This window comes from Actinia tenebrosa, unplaced genomic scaffold, assembly GCF_029948245.1.
Source record: "Actinia tenebrosa isolate PJP-AT-01 unplaced genomic scaffold, QUT_ActTen_1.0 PGA_scaffold5__44_contigs__length_20552954, whole genome shotgun sequence".
Classification (NCBI taxonomy): Eukaryota; Metazoa; Cnidaria; class Anthozoa; order Actiniaria; family Actiniidae; genus Actinia; species Actinia tenebrosa.
The window spans coordinates 513,340-535,569 of record NW_028292582.1 but is presented as its reverse complement, the minus strand read 5'-3'; the positions used below and the strand labels follow the sequence as shown (position 1 = coordinate 535,569).

The window sequence follows — 22,230 nt, the reverse complement described above, 5'->3', positions numbered from 1 at the left end:
CACCAACATCAACCCCGTGAGACTTCTTCGGGGGAGGTTAATGCTTTGGTTGATAACCTCATCCGTCTTATCCAGGAAGCTGAACGTCTTATACATCACTACGTGGTCGTAAAGGAACGCCTTTCCGGAGCTGTAATCCATGCCGGCAGCTCGTGCTAATTCCTCGCTGTACACGGTCTCATACTGCAGCTCTAAGTTGGTAATAGAGTATGGGGTTGTTGTGGTAAGTGCAGTGCTTAGCCCACCAATGATGTTATTAGCATCTGCTAAGGTTACTTCAAACTGTAACTCGGATAACTGTCTTGGGTAATACACACCGTGATTTGTGATTACTTCGAAGTCTAATGGTATGACATACTTACTACCATAGGCTGTCTTTATTCGCTTTGCGTCTGCTACTGCGGTTTCCCCACTGCCGTCAGTAGGTTGCGTTTTCGTAGGTGTGCGGACCTTACGCAGGATAACACTACCAATTCCTTGTTCTATCCTTTGCGCGCGGTCAAATGCTGTTAACCATAAATCTTTGTAGGTGGTGTATAAATCATATCTATTTAAATCCGATAAAGATTCCCCAGCGAACTTAATCCTCATCTTAGAGACCAAGTTGCGGCCCACGTTGTTAACAATAATCCTTTCATCTGTGGGGCTTGACTGTACCGCTAGGTCAAACCTTAAAGCCAAGGTGCCAGGAACTAAGACTAGGTTATCCGTTAGACGGGGCACGCCTACGTACAAGGTTTCTCCTGGCTTTGCGCTGCTGGGGGTAAAGGTGACCCGGTGAAAGGTGCGTTCTGCCTTTAGTCCGCCAACCTGCTTAGGTAATACGTTGGGGTTTAACTTTGAGCTTATCATATATAATGGAAGTAGAAGGAACGGATTTTGACCCCCTTACCGAAGAAGATCAAGTTGACATTAACGATGAAGAATACGAGTCTTTGCTTCCTGATGACAACGTAGACTCCCGAGGTCTCTTCGATAAACTAAGACGCAAATATGGCAGCAGGGCCCGCGATGCTCTGCGCTCTTTAAGAGATAAATTCAAATCTAAGAATCCCCACGAACCCGTCCCGGAGTATCTACAAATGGAAGACTTGGACGCAAGAACTGAAATGTTAAGAGAAGTCATCGACAACGTAAAGCAGCGATATCCTAGCGCAAATCTGGCTCTCTTAGAGTTCGGAGTAGGAGATAAAGGCCAAATCCAAGTTCGATACACAGGTAGAGAAAAATGGTACAACTTTTATCAAAGAAAGGAGTCTACCTTACTTAACAACGCTCTTTCGAAAGAAATAACAGCAGCATTGGGAACTCCTAACCTAACGCTATTGTCTACCTTGAGTAAAAAAGAAACTACGAGGCTCCATGAAGAATTCCTTAAAAACGTCAAAATGCCAAGTGTTAAAGCAAGCCTTGAATCTATCAACGCATTACTTAATAAGCAACAAGAAAAACTTCAACAATTAGAAACCACTGAAGAGGAAAAGAGCAAAGAACTCGAAGAACTTCCCAAAAATAGCGACGCGACTGGAGGGGCAATGAGCTTCTTGCAAAAGGTAAGAGCTGAAAAGGAAGCACTTCAAAAGGAAATACAGGAAAAAAAGGCAACCATCAACGACCTTACGCAACAACTCGACGAAGCAACCAAGAAGGGGGGTGGTATCGATAGTCGCTTCGAAGCCCTCCAGGAGGAAAACCAAGCATTGCAGGGGCGCATAGAAGAATTGGAAGACGAATTCATGAAACAAGGTAAACTAACTACTGAAAGTCATGCCGTCGAAATTGCAGACTTTAAAGCTAGGCTCTCTAAGCTGCTAGAAGAAAAGAGCGCCGCAAGAAATCAGCTAAAGATTGCTTTGAATGAATCGGCGGGAAAAGACGCAGAACTACAGCGCTTGGGAAAAGAATTAATGGAGTCTGTTGACAGAGAAAGGCAAGTAATGGCGGACAAGGCAGTGGCGGAGGAACGAATACAACTTCAACAGGCCGTCGAAGACTTGGAGGGGCAAATAGAGCGGCAACAGGAAATAAGTAATGACCAAAACCGCTCTGAAGAAGAAAGGGAAGCGGCTCAAAGGGAAGTAGAAACCCTTCAGGTAAGAGCTGCGGAATTACGGGTGCAAATAGAAGGTCGGGAAAAGGAGTTGGGGCTTACCACCAAGGAAAAGATAAAAAGAGCCCTTTTGAAGTATGGCGTTCCGCTGGCATTCGCAGTTGGTATTAGCACCATACTAGGAGTAATCCTATCCGCGCTTAAGGCTACAGGCGCGGGAGTAAGCAAGTTGGGGTCTGGTTTGACGGACTTAGGGAAGAAAATGGCAGCCGGCTTGCCTGGGCTGCTTGGTAGCGTTCTTGGCCTGGCACTTAGGACCGGCGGAGAACTGTTAAAGTTCGTAGGGAATAACATTTGGATCTTGGTCGTAGCTATTGGGGTGGTCCTCCTGAAGAAGATGAAGGGTTAGCCTTGTCCTTGTGCGTTGCTGGTGGCTTATCGTCGTCAGGCATCCGGGGCGTTCTCGACTGGGGATAAGTAAAGATAGTATTCGCACCGCCTTGATAATTCGGTACTAGCGGCAGCACACTCATGGTGCTAATGGGCTTATGATTCCAAATAGCATCCGCCACGGCACCAAATCTCGAATAGGCGGTATTTATTCCAACGAAACCTGGATACTGGGAGGGATTCGAGGGGTCAGCATCGCTGGGGCGAACTTGAAGCTTTGCATATTGACAATTTGCTATCATATGAAAAGTCACCGACGTTAGGTTCTCCGCGCTTGCGGGCGTGGGCTCAAACGTGAAATGAGCCGGAGCCCTATTATTCGTCTTTTTCCTGTAAGGCAATAATGGGATGTTGGTCTCGTCAATGATCCTAAACCCGGCATTGCAGTTATTCCACCCGCTAATGGTAATGGTGCACATAATCAATCCCAAACCCCCGACCTTCACCCACAACCCAGTGTCGCGCCAACTGTCACCCTTTCCATACCACCCATCCTCCAAATAATGAAGAAACCAGTCCTCTTTTGTGTGTGGGTTGGACATCGACGCAGTCGGTGTCTTCATATATCCCAGGCAACAAAGTTACCTTCTAGAGACTAACCACCGTAAGAGTGCTAATACTCTTGTGGTTATAAGCTGTATCTCTTTGATTTTCTATGCTATTTACCGTAACCTTTCCCGTATCGTCTACGCGTATTTGCAGCTTTACCTTCCCGCGGCAATCGGCGACCATGTGGAAAGTCCAAACGGAGTGATTCTCGGAGCTGCCGGGATTGGGCTCAACGGAGAAATGCGTAGGCTCCCTGTTGTTTGTCTTTGCGCGCATAGGCTGCAGTATGCCGTTGTCATCCAGGAACCTAAAGCCCACGTTGGCATGGCTGCTCGTACCAATGCAAATACTACAAAGGATTAACTTCTTCCCTGAGTAGTTCAAATCCACGGACATCCCGGTGACATCAACCCAAGCCGCCTGGGTGTATTTTTTCTCGCCTGTGTAAGTCGTATAGACACAATCTACTCCAGCTACGTAGGGGTTGTTCATCGCCATATATAATAGCTCAGACCAATGCTTGCGGTAGCCAAGCCGGCTTTTAGTAAGTTATGGTCATATTCCTCAGGTATCGTAGGCAAAACCTTCTTCTTGATTACGTTCTTTGGTTTCCCTGCGGGATTCTCTACGTGCTCCTTCTTTGGCTTCTCCACGAAATGGGGAATGTTCCTAAGAGTGTCAGAGTTCACGTCATTCACCCCAAACTTCATGTCTTTGGTAGCTCGTTGAAGTTTGTTGTTGTAACCCACGACGGAATCGGCGTTGATGACCAAATTACTTGGCATTAACCAACAACCAGGACTCAAGGCGTAATCTAACCGCACTTTAGATTGCTGCACCGCTAATTGATACCTTTGAACTGACTTAGAGATCTCATTCTCGATAACAGCGCTTTCGAAGAGGACAAGGAATACTTGTTGCGTTTCCTGTGACGCACCACTGGCATCTACGATGGGGCTGCGAGTGCTAACCTGGGCCCCTAGAATGCAGTAGACAAAGGCTTCGATGCTGCGGTTAATCCTTGCTAGGTTTTTCAGTCCAATGCCCTTCGCGGCAAAGAAAGGCGCCCATGGATATCTCTGCTTGCTTTCTATGAAGTAAATTAGATTACCCTTTGTTCCGCTGCCTCCTAAGTCGGAGAATTCGTAGGAACTCGGATACCCCATACCCGGCGTTTCTATGCTGGCACCGACGTAAGAGGCATACGTATATGTTTCTCCTAAACCATGGGCGGCACCCTCTTTGTTGCGAAAATCAGGGTTGGTAAGCTTAAACTCATTCCTTAATCGCTCCCATGCGACTTTGTCATATTTGTTATCCTTTGGGTTAAAGACAGTGTCACCAGGAAGCGGCGCTCCTAACTCAAACAATATCCTACGAATAGTAAAAGCAACATGGAATCTTAGGAAAGGAATATGGAACATGTCCGCGGCTATGCCACATCCTTTAGTAGCAGCCCAGACAGCAAAGTTTAACTGCTGCGGCCAATACCGCATGTTGGGACCTGATAACCATTCTCTGGATTCTTTCCCTGAGGTATGTTTCATGGCAGTTTCTCTAAAGATGTCTCTGACCTTTGTCTTGAAAGTCGTAGGGCCCACGGGGATTTCTAAGGAGGTAACCATCTTAGCAAAGTCATTTGCGCCGCCTTTGTTATCGTAAAATGGGTAATCCTCCGTTGCCGGTAATAAATTCTCTGGAAAATTAGGTTGCCTTTCTACCGCGTGCTTGGCAGTCGCCTTTGGCTCCAAGTCCTCATTGCTGTACATTCTGGAGCCGTTGAAGTAAATCCCATCTGGCTTTCTTTCGAACTTACTAGGGTCTGCATGCGGAAACATCTTCCTAAAGGCCCTCCAATTCCAGTAATCTCGATTATCGTGATGTGGCTGCTCCTCAATATCATTCCCAAAAGCGTCGTACATTAGTATATATAATGGATGTTATACCATCAGCACCTCAGTTGTACCCAGATGTTCCAAACTATCACACCACAGCACCAATTGAAAACGCTGAGAACTTTCGCTTAAACAAAGCAAACCTAATCCTGGCTTACTTGGACGCACAAGTTAAACACTACGAGAACGTAAGGAAGAAGTATGCCCGCGCCCGCAGCACTCTGCATAAGGCGGCGGTAACGACGGGATCTTTGTCTGTTGCTTTGACGGGCAGTGGTGTTGCTACTTCTTTGACGGGGCCCGGCGTCGTTGTGGGTGTCCCTTTGGCCGGCGTTGGGGCGGCTTGTGGTATTGTCTCCGCTGTCTCCACGGGCATCATGAAACAATTATCGAATAAGATATCCAAACATGACACGACCATAGCCCTAGCAAGGGCAAAGTCTAACACGATTGCCGACCTCGTCTCCAAAGCTCTTGCCGATCGTAAGATAGACGACGTGGAGTTCTCCTTGATTCTGGCAGAGGAGAAGAAGTACGAGGAATTAAAATCGGGCACCAAAAAAACAATCATAAGGGATCTTTCCGACGAAACCCGAAAGAAGATCTACGAACAAGCAAAGGAAGACCTACAAAGAAAACTCGCTCAATAAACATTCACTTTGAATTCACGTCAACGTCTGGGTATCCATACTAACAGCGAATGCTTGGGGTCGATTTCCTAGAAGATTTCGTAAATCGCGTCTGGATAGTGGGGAATATTCTTATCCAAACGGCAAAACAACCACTCAGCTCTACTCATCACATCCCTAGACACCTCCGGGATGGGTTCATTGGTAATTTCAGACAAAAGATAAGGAATAGCTTTGTAATATTTCCCTAGCTTTAATTTTTTCAGCGTTTTCCGTAGACTTTGCGGGGTTGGCTCTTCTAAGTGGTCTATGATTTTCTTCTTTACTTCGTTGTCTAAATATACCGGTCGTAAACCTTGGATATGACTCATCCAGTCCCTAAAGTATTTTATTCTCTTATAAGGTGTTTTCTTACGACCTCCATTGGCGTAATATTGCTCTCTGGTAGCATTTGGTACGGCATTGCGAATGTTCTTACCACACTCATAACACTGTGCTGACGTGTCATCTTCTATTTGCATTTTTTTACCACAACAAATATACTTATTTGGCGGTGGGGTAACAAACTTGGGTTTCAAGCACTTTACACAGAAATCATAAGCGAACTCTTTACATTCATGCATATATAAAACAAATATTTTAACTTAATACATAGATTTCGCACAGCAGCAGTAAGGGAATCATCGCGCGGGTAATACCCGCTGCCGACGCATGTTTTTGGAGGGGCCTGAAACGCGGGTAATACCCGTGAAATTCGATGCTTGGCGATTTGGATTCCGCGAGTCCCCCTTACTGCTGCTCGCTGGGATTCTGAAAGGGGTACCCTGTTTATGACAAAAAAACTCAAATTTGTAGACCCTGTTTATGACAAAAGATATAATTTATTGCACTGAGTTCCTGTTTCAATTATCATGTCATCTCGCGTATCGTTTTTTTACGGCCATAATAACCAGTTTCGGTCAATACGAAAGTAGAAACCCTGAATATGACAGGAAGCTCAGGGAGAACTTGGAACTTAAATGAAATTGCATACCCTGCTTATGACAAGAAGATCGAAAAACCATACCCGGATCATTATCGTAACTTACCAGTTACCAAACCACCAAACTTTGATTACTTGGTCTGAACAGATATTGCAAGTTTCTTTAACTCCATATATCATTAAGCATTTTCCCTGTTTTAACGGATGGCAAGACTGTGGAGTGACAATCGGAGCATGCTTTGTCACTACAAGTTGAATTAATTTTCCCAAAAAAGTTAATCGTTATCTATTTGAAAACTTTAGTCAAGCCCATCCATTATTTTCCTTAAAATGTTGAGACTTCGTTAATGATTTTTTACTATTCCAATTAGAATTGCAATACGGTGTGCATTTGTCCTGACCCCAGATTGTGTGACATGGTTTTAAGCTCAAGCTGCGCTCGATTATCGTGGATTAACACAGAGGACCACTTGATTGAAGAGTATTTACTCTCTAGTTATGCTTTTTATACTCTTGGCAAACCATCTTAATACAAAAATTTTAAAAAAGAGAAATATTGAGTCGATTGAGTGTTATATTGATAAACAACCCGTGTAATTGATTAGCCGTATAGCGTGTTTGAACGCTACAAGTTGAAATTCCTTCACGCGGTGGCATTTTAATAGTCGGAGCTAAAACTTGACACAAGTAAACTAGAATATGTGTACTTTCGTGCTGTGCAAGTGTTCTTTCGATTTATTAGGTACCAGCAGCGATATTGGAGGCTGAATTTCACCTATAATTTGACTGCCGCTCGATCATAAAAACACAACATGTTTTAGAAGGCCGATTTCTCGTATTTAAAAAGCAATTTATCACAAATTCTTGAACCATTCTTAAAGATATAGAGTTGATCTAACTACCTGGGAAATATGAATTCATTTGGATTCTTTTTGATCTATTGAGAGCTCTTTAAAGATGGCCATCGATTTTTGCATATTAATTAGGAAAATTACCCATTTTAATCGATTTTTCAAACTTTTGCAATTTTCTCAAAAATAAAAGCGCGCTGGGACATTTTGATATTATTTCCTAAAACAACTTACCCAAAGGGTTGTTTTGGTACAATAAAAAGAAATTCGATTTTTTGAAACTGATTTAAGATTCTCGACGCTTACAGACATACGCTCTTAATTGCTGCTTAATTGTTTAGTGAAAATTAACTTGTATGTCTTTCATTCAATCAAAATTTTGGAGATTTCCGATTTTTGTCACAACAAAACAGTTCTAAACAGTCTTGAAAAGTGGATAAAAAATGGTAAACAAAATATAAGGTTAAGCTTACTATTGCTTCAATTTATAATTTTACATAACAATGTTTGGATATCCGTATGAAGAGTTTTATGAAGCTGCCTAACGAGAGAGTAGAAGATTCACCCCACCCACCATCCCTGGTGGAGGTTGACGAAGCATCACATGCTTTTCGCATGCTCATTGCCAGCAGTCGCGGTCACCTTCCATCGGTAATGAGTATGCAGTGAGGATAAAATACTGTGGAGCCTATAACTTTTGCAATAATCGCTCCCATTATGTCTAAAATCCAAGATGGCCGCCATATCGTAAAAAGGTCTGTTATATCTGGCACCCTGTTTTATGTCGCCCAGCTGGGCCTCCCCACAAACAATTCTTTCCAAGACCCTCACATGAGAATTGATTATCGATGCTAACCAAGAGGAATGTGGGATCTGGGTACGAGATTGGTATTTTCTATGTTTGAGTTCTTGCCTCTTTCTATAGCGGAAGTGACGAAAAAGATTTAGCTGATCAAACATCGTCAACCTTTTCATGGTCTTTTGTTTCCAAGTCTAGAGCCGAGATGGCACTGGATAAAAGGTGACGTCAAAGGCATCACTGCCACAAACGCCAAGAATGTAATAATATAATATAATATAATATGATTTATATAGCGCCTATACAAGTCGGCTCTAAGCGCTGTAAAATATATATAAATTATGATTCGAAAGCTAGTTTAAACAATGTACTTGAAATTAACTTGAAAGAGGACCAGCGAAGAATGTGGAAGGAGAATTTTTTTAATCAATTAGTTGGAGGTCAATCAATCAATCATTTAATTATTATTCCATGCAAGAGATTACATGTTGAGACAATTTTGTATAAAGAGGAATATGAAAGATAATTACGATACATTTATAATACAATGGATGTGAATTTAGTGTAAAATATCTTTCTCAAGGAAAGTAGCAAAAAAGAAACCAAAGGCTTATATTTTTGGGCTGTTTTTCATCACATTATATGTCTTTATCTGTGAGGAACGAGATTAGTTGACATTTGTCAGGGATATGGAAATACGCCTAGAAAGTTGTTGGAGATGGCAACTAACTAAAACAATCACTTGGTTATTAATTGACCTCTGTCACGCATCATGCCTCTCATTTGCATATGGCAAATTGTCGTCAGTTGATTCCTTAGAGTCGGCTTGGGTTAATTAATTACTTAAATCTAAGTATCATCTTATTCAGCTTTTACCAGCTTTTACTATGACTATCTGAAACCTCGAATATCTGCTACACAGATAGTCCTAAGGAATGAATCTATAACGACCATCAAATGGCTTGCTTTGGAAGGAGAGAAGCCGAGTTTTACTGTCATGTTATACTTTTGGACGAGAGCGAGTTTCCTGTCACAATCCAAGTGAGTACGATTTTTTAATCATTTCGTATTTTTTACAAGAGTCAACGTAGATGTTCTATCAACCCTGTAGTATATTGGCCCAGCTGAATTTTATAGGCTTGTAGGGTTGACAGCAGCGTTGTGTTGTGTTGAATGATTGGACACCTTTAATTCAAGACTGGCCATTTTTTGAAAGTATAAACACGTACTCCAGTTTAGTGTATTCACTCTTATGACTACCACAACATCTTCAGCGACGCCACTGTAAAGGTATAACGTTACTACAATACATGCCTCAAGTGATGTTATTTTATATGGAAGAAAGACAGGGTACAGAAGGGTTAAGAAGAAGCTCAATATTATCGCCCCAAATGATGATGCTCAAACTAATTCCTAACAAATGTTAATGCGTAACAGAGAATCATTGTTGTATGCCTTGAGGAAATAGAGCACACGAATCGTTTGGGAATGATATGATCTTGACATGAGGGTGACTTCTAGGACGACTTATCCCTTTAGGATAAATATATTACAAACGAGCAGACACTCGCATGCATATTACTGTATTATTTACTGTATAGGAATATGAATCTTTGCTTTTGAATAAGATCAAGAAAATTCGCAGTGGTGCACTTCAAATATTCTCGCTAATCGAATTATGTTGGTAGTTTATAAATATTAGAATTATCCATAGCTCATAAAGAATTTAAAAAAGAAAAAAAAAAAAAGAAAACTTTATTTATGATTATTACCATATTTATTTAAACCTCTCAGACAAAAGGATGTAAAGTAATTTAGTTGTATTCATAAGCAGGACGGGCTTACTGCTGTGATATGACATCAGGTGCGTGGGGGTTGAAGGAAAACACGACAAAAAAAAAAAAAAATCTGTTATACTCACCACGATTCTTTGATAGATTAATGTTTATGACATTTCTACGCTACGTGACCCTCAGTTTGCAATATAAAAACAAGCAGTGTTAAGTTAATGGATTTTCGTAGCAGGTCACACACATGGCTGCAAGATTTGTGATCCTATCAACAACTAACATTTGTATGATGACATGTACTTGATATGAACAATCCATTATGCTTTTTCTTTTGTAACTTTTTTTTGTCTGCAAAGGGCATTATATTATGTACTACTATATGCACGTGTTATTCCAAAACTTAGAATGTTTCATAACTTGACTGAACTGCTATATATGTCAGTCATACTGGATTATTTGCCACTGTTGCTATGAGGAAGAAGCTCCAAGCAACATATCACGTTACCACCAGGGTCCTCTTTTCCTCTTTTTCTGAGAGCCAATCTCGTGAAGTCTCTTGGATCATCTAACTACGAAATCGCTTTTATCGAAATGACACATCAGATACCTTACTCACTCCCCATTAAACAGGGGGGGATGTTACGACCAATGGAAAGTTGTAATATTGATTACAATTTGCTTTTGTCCATCGATTGATGAATTACGGTTAGTTAGTATGGCTTTATTTTTAAATAAAATTGGAAGTTTGAATCAAGTGAGTTTAGCAATAATAAAACAATACACCCTTAACAGTGTTTGTTTGATACAACGCAGAAATCGACCAAGGGACAAGAGGTTCTTGAAAAAGTTTTCGATCATTTGAATTTGCTTGAGCGAGATTACTTTGGGCTGCGCTACGTCGACAAGGCAAGCCATTCTGTAAGTAGATGACATTTCAAGACAACACTCAGTATAATAAGGGAGGGAGGCACGGGGGGCACGTCCTCACTCCCAAAAGTTTGTTTTCGGCAACAAAGTTTATTTCATTCATTCGGGATTCCTGTGGATTTGGCGGGGGTAGTCTCCTTGGTAGCTGTAATCGACCCAGTATTTGGGACCAACACTTTAACGATTTAGAAAACGTGTGTGTGCGATTTTGCACGAGATGTACCCTAGGGTCCAGAAGTTACTTATTTCTCCCTTGCGCCTTCGGTGCTCCCTCGTTACAACCATGGGAAGCAAAATGGAACCCAGGCTACACGAGTTGTGAAAAAAGAACGAACTTGTACATTAAATAGTGTAAATCAGTATGAATACTTGTCAATATTAGCATTCAGTATTAAATAGCAATGTCTTGGTTTCTAGTGTATTTTTGCTTAGTATTTGCCATTTGTTTGTCCTTCCAGAGATGGCTGGATCCCATGAAACTCGTTATGAAACAATTAAAGGGTAAGCTGATCATCTGATTCACTCTGTTTTATAGTCCAATAAGCTGACACTAACACTACCGGTCATTTCTATTCATTTTACAGCAGGTCCTCCATATCTGTTATACTTTTGTGTCAAGTTTTATGCTTCTGATCCTTGTAACTTACAAGAGGAGCTCACCAGGTAATAATTTTTCTTGTTTTATTGAACCGAAGTTGCAAGGGGACCAAAAATCCCACTTAATGAATCAAAATGGTATCAATTTCGACCAATAACTAGTCACACCCATTTTAAAAATATATTCTAAAAGTGATGAAACCATAGCTAATTAGCTATGATGAAACACAGCACACGGTAGTCCATAACTAAATGAAAGCAAGCATGTGATAAGCATTCATTAACGATTTCTTTGATGTGCCGATCGTTCACAATGACGATCAAAACCTCCGAAAAAAGAGATTAAAATCTAAAAAGGATAAAAGCTCTAAAGAAGCAGTCTAACAGGCGCGTCGCACTAGTATGTTCCATGTAATCTCACTGTACTTTACCATGACTGATGATGGCAGTCGAACCTGCCGTAACATGTTTGGTTTGAAACTGCCAAATATCAAAAGTGTCGTTGTTTGCTTAAAACTTTTAATTCACTTGTTGCTGCTTAGGCCTTATGTTCCATGTCTTATGAACCATTGATACGAATTATGAAATGCACTTGTATTAAACTGCGCATGTCATAAAACTGAGAGTTCCTTATATAGCCATTGCAGCACGTTGGAATGCAGCTCAATCTGAGCGACTAAACAATAGTTTCCAATTTTCGGAAGATTGGGATTCTTTTGCTTTGTCCCCCAGATCGAGCTGCTTTGACGTCACATGCAAGGGGTCTATTGTCTGTATTAGTAGGGTATCCTATTGCTATATTGGGACAATCGCTTCAGTTTGTCATACATTGATTCAGTATTCTTCGTTGACTTTAGAGCTTAAAAGTGTTCTTTACAAAGCCTCTATTTGATCATTTTTCCATTCTTCTCCATGTTGTTTCATTTTCTAATTACCTTCTCATTTTCTTAGATATTTCTTCTTTCTCCAAATAAAAAGGGATATATTTCAAGGAAGGTAAGAAACGGTTTTTCATACAGGTAAAATATAAACACCACTAGCAATTAATTTACCGTAAATATTTGCTGCTTCTTTAATGAAGAATGCGACGCTTGCCTCTCACAGTCCTCTCACACAATTATTTTCCTCGTTATTATCCTCTCAAACACAAAGGAAGGATATTCCAAACCTCAAACGGATACCAGAAGTGGAAAGCCTAATGAGGACACGCACCGTAATGTATTATAAGATATAGATATAGTTAAGATATATAGTTTTAACTTTAACTCTAATAGTTGTGACTTCAATTCTTTTGGTTCATAACATCATTGACAGTCATTTGTGTTCACCGGCTCAGAATGGACTTGCGCTCATTACCTTTCTAAGCTTGGTTTTTACTTCATCTTGCGAGAGGTTGCAAGTGAAAAAGCCTCATCATAAGCAAAACTTTCATATTCAGATTCCGACGCCCTTTAGACTACGATTCTGACACCGACTGTTTTCTGATTTTCACTACTTCATAAACTGCTTGCGATCAGTTCCGACTCCGAATCCACCGCAAGCGGTAAGAACAGGGGTTAACTTTTTTGTTCGCATTGTCAGGCTGTGGACCTTCCACATATTTAGGACTAGTCTGGGGTCAGGTAGAGACAAGCATTGATGTCGTATATGCTTTTTTCTTTTTCTTAGACTACCCTGTTCTCAAAACTTACTATCAGAAGTTTCGTCATATGCTTTGCAGTGTAAGTTTACAGTTCATGTTATCCTATTTCATCTTAGCGCGCGATAATCCAAACACGTTTTAAGGCTAGCACGACTTTTTTTTATTTCCGGACGTCTTGTTGGTTTTTGGGGGAAGGAACGGAGGTCTTTTTAGCCTGCTAGCCTGCTAGCCTGCTAGCCTTCATAGCAGGCCCTTAGGGGATTCAGGAACCTTCCCCTTTCCAAAGCCCCCTCCCTCGCGATTCCCTTCACTAATTTCCCAGGACAAGGGTCTCAGAGCTCCCCACTCCCCACTCCCCACTCCCCACTCCCCCCTTCCACATCAACACATGCAACCCCCCTCCCCTTGTCTAAACTCTTTGTAAACCTTCTCATAAACTTACCGGCTTGCTCCAAAACAAACTCAACATATTAATTGTGACAGTATTTTCAACATGTGTTTGATCTTAGCCGAGCTTGGAGACTTCGATCCCAGACAACATACTCAAGGCTATGTTTCCGAGTTCCGCTTTATTCCCAAACAGGTCAGTTGTCTGCTTTGCTTCATCGACATGTGTTTGTTAGGACATTGTCATAAGAAATTCCATACTAATGTCTGTTGTTTTCTAGACAGAGGAACTAGAAGCAAAGATAATGGATTGTCATAAAAGACTGACGTGAGTGAAGAAGTCGACGCATACCGCTACCGCTACCACAACCACATTTGAGTTGTTTCCCCAGTTTCATTGGCTGGATCGATTATATTTCTCGTTTATGATTGGCTGATGCCAGATTTTAGCCCACAAAATGAACCACAATGTCCTGTAAAGTTATCGTAATTGTTTTTAACATTCTTGATATATTTTAGTGGAATAGTTCCATCAGTTGCTGAGTTCATGTATTTGGACAAAGTCAAGTGGCTAGAGATGTATGGCGTGGACTTACATTTAGCAAAGGTAAATTTAGAACTTAAAGCAAAGTTTAAAATGTTTGTAACGTGATTTTTAGTCACTAGAATTTCTACTATATCTATTTTTCTTGTCTTCACTATGCCTTATAACAGGGAGAAGATGATATTGAATATTTTGTCGCTTTAAAACCTGCTGGTGTTATTGTGTACAATAATAAAACTCCAGTTGGAACATATTTATGGTAAGTCAAGATCGCAATGTTATTCTTCTGTTTAACATGGCGTCAGCGATTGACAATCACTCTAATCTTTTTAGGTTAGATATATGTCATTTGATATCTGTTGCAATGTTTTATCGAAGAAAACGCACGCGCGTGCTTTGTGCAGTTGGCACAACACAAGAGGCAATGTTAGGAGTGCTTTTCGATACTTCTCTTCAGTTCTGTCATTCCCCAAATGCTTTTTTCATGACTGCACACGGCACAGTGGGAAAGTTTTAATAATAATAGTAATAATAATAGTTTATTATTTGTATTGCGCAATTTAACATGTTAATATGATCAACTGCGCATTACATATAGGTACCGACTAAAATACTAGGCATAAAATCTCAACTAAAAAAGAGTATATAAAAGATTTAATAACTAAGGTCCAGTTTAGACGTTACGTATCTCTTGTGGTAAATTGTTCCATAACTTCGGAACAGCAGCAACCTTTTTTATGTCTTTCATAAATACAAATTAGAATAGTCGTTGCTTTTGGTGAATGATGAGATAGAAAGCGCGGCGTGGCCATGTTAGATGGCAGAACATTGAAATTTCTTTACCATGAAGAATAAATTTTTTTCTCATGTTAAACAATTGTGTTGTTTCTGCTATCCAACATGGCTTCCGCCACGTGATGATGCAGAACCCTTAGTAAAAGACATGGGAAAGAGATTGTTAAACCCATATAATGGTTTTGATTTTGTGTTGAGAAATTTCTAACAACCTATTTTCTTTGTTGTGTCTGTTTTACGTTTCGCAGGCCAAAAATAACAAAAATAGATTTTAAAGGAAAAAAGTTCAGTTTGAATGTATCAGGAAAAGAGGTAATGAGATGCATGTGTATTTAATACTACAATGATAGTAGATTTATATTCTGATCGAAGCGTTTTCCGACATGATGTTAGCGAGTCGGTTGTTAAAAGATGTTTCTTTTTTAGGGGCGAGAATACGTGTATATTTTTTATCTACCAAACAAGTCCGCTTGTAAACATCTGTGGAAATGCTGCGTGGAACACCATTCTTTTTTCAGGTTAGTCATAAAAATTACAACGTTGGTAGAAACAAGGCGTTGCGTGGTGGTATTTTACCCACTGCAATTGGCTGCACGATATATTGAAGTAGGCATCTATCAGTATGTATCTAATAATGACTTACCTTCAACTATACATAGAGCAGACTATTCTGTTGTGGTTTCTCCATTGTGTTTTAGCGTTTGTAATTGTAACAATGTTTGAACTGGACAGGTACTAGATATTCAGCATCCAGTATTTTTTTCTTGCATTATTGCAACTTCTTGCTTTAGTCTACAGTTTGTTTTTTCTTTTTTTTTTAGACTTGATAAAGTTAAACCTCCTGTTCGACGTTCAAGCTTTAGTGGGCTGCTACGAACTGGTTCTGGATTCAGATACAGGTACAGGAGGCTTGAGTATGATTTAAATTGTCTTTGGGTCTTGTTTCATTGAAACCACAACTTGATTTGGAGGACGCGTGGCTAAAAAAAAAACAAGGGGATTGGCTAACTCACAGATCAAATTGAAATTTAAAGTGTTAAAAGGGAGAAGAACCGGAGAACCTGGAGAAAAACCCTCAAATCAAGGGAAAGACCCAACAAACTCCGAGTGAAATCGAATCTAACCCGAGATCTCAGAGGTGAATGTACAACTGCTACACCTCACCCATGATTCCAGCCAGTCGGAAAGATATGATCTACAACAACTAAATCTGTCGGTGTTGCTTTTCCGTTATGTTATCAGAGTACACATATCAAGACCAAAATTAATGCACAGACAATGCCTTAAAAAGCGAATGGGAGGGACCCGGTTCGGCTTACAATATACTTGACATGTAGAAAACTAGTCAATAGTTCTGCAAACTGTAAACGTTTTCTTCAGACATTCGGCAGTTTTCCTCTGATTTTCCAAACATGCATAGGACGTTTTTTCACCTGGTGCCTTTTTGGCCAATTTCATTTTTAGCGGGCGAACACAAAAAGAAGCGTTAGAAGAAGGTAAACGAACCAAGCGATCGAGTCCTGTTGTGCAAAGGTATGCTACAATGAACTGAACAAGATTTTAGTTTCAAAAGTCATTATTTATTACGGCTGTTCAGTGGTTTTAGTACACTTTTAATGCTATGATAACTTTGTTCTTTAGAAAACCAAGCAAACGTTATAATAGACGAGAAAGCCAAAGCAGCGAGAGAGGTATGCTCATATCTAAATAGCCCATATCTAATATAGAGGATATTACATGGGCGCGCGGAGATACGAATTTTATCTTCGAGTGTTCAATTGATATCTCACGAGTGAGGGCAGCGAACGAGTGAGATATCTAAATTGAACACGAGAAGATAAAATTCGTATCTCCAAGCGGCCATGTAATGTTCTGTTTATTATATAGATATCGGTGAATCTTAAACAAAACAAAAGCTCAAAAATTCTTTATTGAAATACGTTACTATGTCAACAGCGATATCTTCACGTGTGAAAGATATGGTATCTTCCACTGGTGAAAGATATCAAGTTTTCGACACTAGAGAAAACCTGGTATTTCATCGATATCTATATAATAAAGCTTCTTATTATATAATTACCAATGAAATATCTATTTTTCTCTATTTCGAAAAATTGATATCTTCACACGTGAAAATAACATGTTATTTTCACGTGTGAAGATAACACCATTGCGATGACTATTCAAAAATACACGGAAATAATTGCCTGAAAAAGCCCAAACATACTCCATTGATAATTATATAATAAACAGAATATTACATGGGCGCTTGGAGATACGAAATTTATCTTCTCGTGTTGAAAATCTCTCACTCGTTCGCTGCGCTCACTTGTGAGAGATCTTTTCAACACTCGAAGATAAATTTCGTATCTCCGCGCGCCTATGTAATATCCTCTATATCTCTAATAGCCTGCGGCTTCGGCAGATAAGACGGCCTTGGTCTTCATAATTTACGATATCATGCTCAACCTCGTTCAATAATTGTATAATGTTCATTTAATAAGTAGTTGTATTCAGTTGTGCATTTTGGAAAACTGTTTGATCTTAGGTCATCCTTGCGCTGCACCAGTCCATGCGAGAAATGGTTTGGAAAAAATGCAAGGAAACATATCGCCTCTCGCTAACCCTGACACAAACCTGTAAGTATATCTAAGAAATAAGGTGTAGCACTGATTTCAAACCAGATTAGTGCAATTAGTAACTTGAAAAGAGTCACTTTTCTTATTCCCAACAGACAGACAAATTTACAATATCAAGATATGACCGACTCCGCACGTGGACCTGGACTGCCCTGGGAAGAGCTTGCACAGACCCAAGCGTAAGCCATAAACAATATTCCAGCATTTTTGTCCATTTTTAAATGTTTATATATCTGCCCAGAATCCCGTCGTTCGGTTCGAAGCAGTGGATCTTCACGCTAAACCAAACCAGAAATCGAGACCTATACCCCATTCACACCAAGGCTTAAACATGTTTTAAAGTGGTTTAATTAAACAGGTTTGGAAAACTATCTACGAACACTGCACAATCTTTGGTGAAATAATGCATGTAAACTGTTCTTTGTCTTGCTCTGACAATATTTTAGAAAGTTTCATTATATTGTAGGTTTCTAGTTCCTCAATTTTGAATGGGGTACTTGTCATTGTAACACTATATGTTTGGACGTTCATACTCTGACAGCATCAGTATCAGCTATATTTATTCATCTTTGTACCTTTAGAGGTTTATATACTCCTGCTCCAGAATCCCCTCGTTCGGTTCGAAGCAGCGGATCTACAGGAAAAGTAAGACGACGATCACCAAAGTTTCCAAGGTGAGGACGTGGAGTGTCTTTGTCTCTACAGTATGTTTAAGAGTTATTCCACAAGCTCGAGTCGTACATGAGCTCATGCACCCCCCCCCCCCCCCCACCGTTCCCGTTTAACAAATAAAACAGCTTTTTCTGTGCTCCGTTCACTAAACTAAACTAAACACGCAGGAAGTGACGTAAGCACGAAAAAGCATTACTGAACGGAGCATGGAAAAGCTATTTTATTTATTTTATCATATAGTTACTAAATCTATTTCGGTATTGAATTTATTTACGCAAAAAAGAAACACGGTCGCAGGATCTACCAGCACTTCGCGCGCACGGATGGCGTCAACACTATGCTCCGTTCACTAATAAAGCACACTTTTCAGCCAATCGGCGCGCGCGTACTATCCTAACTATATATTATTGAAATAATTCATTATATAGACAATCACTGGAAAATTAGAAAATAAGGCTTTTTTATTCAATTTATAAAAAGTATATTTCCAAAAACCAATCGGATTCTTATCTTATATGCCCTGATATTTTAATTGACTAAATTTATTTTTTTCAACCTTTGTCAGTCCTCATCGTCGTTCAGGTCAGAGTAGTGGCAGTGAAACAGATTCACCAAGAAAACGGTAAATACAAGACCAGTTTTATTTTTTGATAAATAGCGATACGAAGTTCTAAGCGAGACTGGAGTGGGCCTATTTTTCTCTCCAGACCCAGTAAAGACGAGTTTTTAGAATATCTAGTTTTAGGATTCCTGTGGACGCGCGGAGATTAGAGCCGAGTAGGCGGGAAGCAGGGCGTAATACCTAATAATGCATGCATCATTTGCTGAAGACTCTTCACTTAACATTTGAAATAAACAGTAGATCAAACTCAATATTTTTTAAATTCATTTTGACCCAGGTCCCGATCAAGGTCGGCTTACTATTCTGATGATGACGTTAGTCGTAGACGCAGACACCACAAGAGGTAATAGATTGAAGATTACAGCGGAGGAGCCACCATGAAATACCCCTTTTGGGAAATCTTGTAACGCTCAGTACAATATTAATGAAATTAGAACTAACCCCCTTTGTGAAGCTGCGCGGCGGCCATTTTGGAATTCCCCCGGCTTTAAAAATAATTCCTAGAATGAATGACTGATTATATAATAGTTGTTAATCACTTGTAGATCACACAGACATCGACATACTCATTCAGCTGATTCTGGTAGTGATACTGGTTCGCTACCACGAAATAGGAATCCAAGAAAAAAGCACAGGTTTGTTGCTCGAATTATTGACGGATGTTATTTTAATCAGTAGCGTTCCACCTTTACTGAGCGGCAAGATCAATGAATAAGGAATATGAGTATTTGTTGAGTTTTAGTTATTTTGTCCCCTCAAGTAATCAATAGATATTTGACATTTATTGCCGGCACATTCTGTTCATCGTGATTATGTGATCGTGCTGATCTAGCTACAAAATGTCATTTATATCATTCAGGGACATCTCCTTAATGAAGTTCCATATTATTGTCATTATTATTATTATTATTATTATTATTATTATTATTATTATTATTAATAAAGAATTAATATTGTAGAGAACCGATCAGTATGGAGGAAGTTGTTAAACTCGGAGATGCGGCACCGTATCACTGGGATGAGCGTGGAAGTGAACGACGACACAGGTACTAACATCAATAATACACTTTTCTTTTAATTGTACGTACTCTGCATGTATGGGAACTTCTAAATACGAGTAGAAAATGTCCAAAGAAACATGGCATGTAGTGAGCTTGCCACTTTCTGGCTTACTCCCCTCTCGCGATCGATTCACCTTTATCACAAGTCACACTCACCAGCACTGTCGTGTCAATTATTCTCCAGGCTATTGGAAAACTTACTTCTCGTAAATTATCATTTCAGACATCATCGTGGTAATTATCACTCAGATGTTAGATCTGATGGATCGTCCGTACAAAGGCCACAAAGTAGAGTCTATAGTGATTATGACCGGTAAGTATATAGCCCATATAACCTATAAACCTAGCTTGTTCTCAGGTCTGCGCGTTCATCCTTTAACTTTGTGGATGCGGTACATAGCATCTTAACTTTGTTGCATGCACGTGGAGTGATAATACAAGCAACACTCGCTCTGCATTCAAACACACTTGGGACTACCAAGTGATATTGATATGACTTTGAAAAAATGCCTTTGGTCATACCCTTACTGCACATGCTGCTATTGCCACTACTGCTGACCACAATTATTTATTGTGTATGCTATTAACAATTTTCATGTATTTTGAAGTGTCTCGCAGACCGATAGAATGGTACCAGCATTAGATGTTATTCAACCTCGTATAGCATTAACAAGAGAAGCCAAAGAGCTTCGACACCGTCATCATCATCACCATAGGCACAGTCACCATGGAAACCCCGTAAGTGAATCAGGCCAATCTACTTTCTCAGCTCCACCGGCGCCTCCAACAAAATTTCTAGCAGATCTTGGTCCAGAAGGAATGTTTACTACGCAGAGAACCGGTGGACAGCCAGTATCAAGGATGGTCAAATCCAGTAGTATCGTCAATGCTCCCTTGTATAGTTCAGTTCAAAGATCTTTTGGTTCACACCAAGAGGTTAATGGACCCACAGTAACACCAAGTGATGCATTCTTTGGTAACACTGTTGTTCAGTAAGTAAAACATTTGATCGTCGTACAGATTAAATGATATACTTAGGAATAAAAAATGGCCTGAAATGGTAAAACATTACGCCATTAAGCTAAAGAGAGTGATTGTTAGTTTGTTTCGGTAAAATACGTGACGTGTGTAAACATGTTCAACTGAAGTAACTCTGGTTCCACGAGGAAAGTTTTATCACAATACAGGTCTTTGTGTTATCTTTGATCAGGTATCCTTTCGTAGAAGCCAATGGCAAGTTACCTCATAGCCGTAACCATGGCAGCCGTATGGATTACGTCGAAGTCGTAAGTACACATCTTTTAGTCGTGGATTAGCACGGTATCTGTCTATGTTTCTGGATCAATTGCTGGTTATGAAAATACAAGTTTTTAGTTTTATTTTTACACTGTTTGGAGCTATAATGTAAATAAACCAGAACCGAAATTTTCTTTTCTAAATCATAAAGCATTGTGCGGCTCTTCTTTATATACGATCTGTGTTGCTTCTGTTTTTGAATGTTACAAGATACTAATGAATACCGTATATTTTGCTGAACATTCTAGGTGTCTGGTCCACCACCACATCAGCAATTCAATATGTATCGCGGTTATCACAAACCTATGCAGCAGCATCCATCGGGAAAGTCAACCTTCTTATGAGAAGGAAAATTACCTTTTTCTCTACAACTAGGCTCATGAAGTGCATGGGCGCTGACTACTGTATGACATTTGGGGACTGGTCAAGTGTATAAAACTGTAACTCGGAACTGGATAGTTCCTTGTAAATAGATTTTGTGGCTTTTGCAGTGCGACTTCTCCAACCAAGGCTTCCTCAACAAATGTTATGTTTCTGATAAACAAGGGTTAGTCTCTTTCTGATTAGCAAGGGCAGCAGATTGTACCCTGCGAACAGAGTCTCCTTTTTTAAAAGGAGACTCTGCTCGCAGGGTAAGCAGATTGAGAATATCCCATGTATCCACTCTACTCTTGTAGTGTATTCTTATATTGTAAAATCTGTTGGTGGTGTTGTTTTTCTCTTGGGTGGGTTGGCATAATTACTTCATTATCCAGATACTTAGACAAAAGATTAGCTGCAAATTTTGAATTTAGACAATTTTTGATTCAGCTGATAAACATTCCGCGCAAGACAGGCAAGACACTGTTAGATTCCCCTCTTTCTCTTTTCATTGGCTAATTTAAAGAAAATTTGTTCGGGTGTCCTTGGTTAGAATAGTTTCACTGTATACGTAATAACTCCTCACTATCCGTATTTATGAACAAAGCTAATTCTGAAGTAATCCAGAAAGACGTTTCATTCCTTTTCAATGCTGGATACCTTTTTCAGCACATTCCCCCTCCCCTTGTGTTG

General features: G+C 40.0%; 1 protein-coding gene across 1 annotated transcript; it reads left to right on the top strand.

Annotated features, from left to right (window-relative positions):
* The first annotated feature begins 9,003 nt into the window (after window positions 1-9,003).
* On the top strand, window positions 9,004-22,167 carry LOC116307518 (band 4.1-like protein 4). Its single transcript, XM_031717792.2, has 26 exons — window positions 9,004-9,246; window positions 10,809-10,913; window positions 11,381-11,423; window positions 11,507-11,585; window positions 12,471-12,515; window positions 13,188-13,240; window positions 13,671-13,744; window positions 13,830-13,876; window positions 14,068-14,155; window positions 14,263-14,351; window positions 15,136-15,199; window positions 15,314-15,405; window positions 15,709-15,786; window positions 16,352-16,420; window positions 16,529-16,578; window positions 17,436-17,526; window positions 17,622-17,705; window positions 18,108-18,200; window positions 18,764-18,820; window positions 19,098-19,163; window positions 19,366-19,455; window positions 19,780-19,866; window positions 20,105-20,194; window positions 20,490-20,873; window positions 21,092-21,167; window positions 21,426-22,167. Exons 1-26 carry the CDS (start codon window positions 9,163-9,165, stop codon window positions 21,519-21,521), a joined length of 2,274 nt encoding a protein of 757 aa, XP_031573652.1. The 5' UTR covers window positions 9,004-9,162; the 3' UTR covers window positions 21,522-22,167.
* Window positions 22,168-22,230: the final 63 nt, after the last annotated feature.

What these genes read in the sequence shown, in the direction of transcription:
- LOC116307518 (XM_031717792.2), top strand. Translation starts at nt 9,163, where the DNA reads ATGGCTTGCTTTGGAAGGAGAGAAGCCGAGTTTTACTGTCATGTTATA. An exon ending in GATTGTCATAAAAGACTGAC is followed by an intron (nt 13,877 to 14,067) that starts GTGAGTGAAGAA and finishes GATATATTTTAG; the next exon opens with TGGAATAGTTCCATCAGTTG. An exon ending in AGACGCAGACACCACAAGAG is followed by an intron (nt 19,164 to 19,365) that starts GTAATAGATTGA and finishes AATCACTTGTAG; the next exon opens with ATCACACAGACATCGACATA.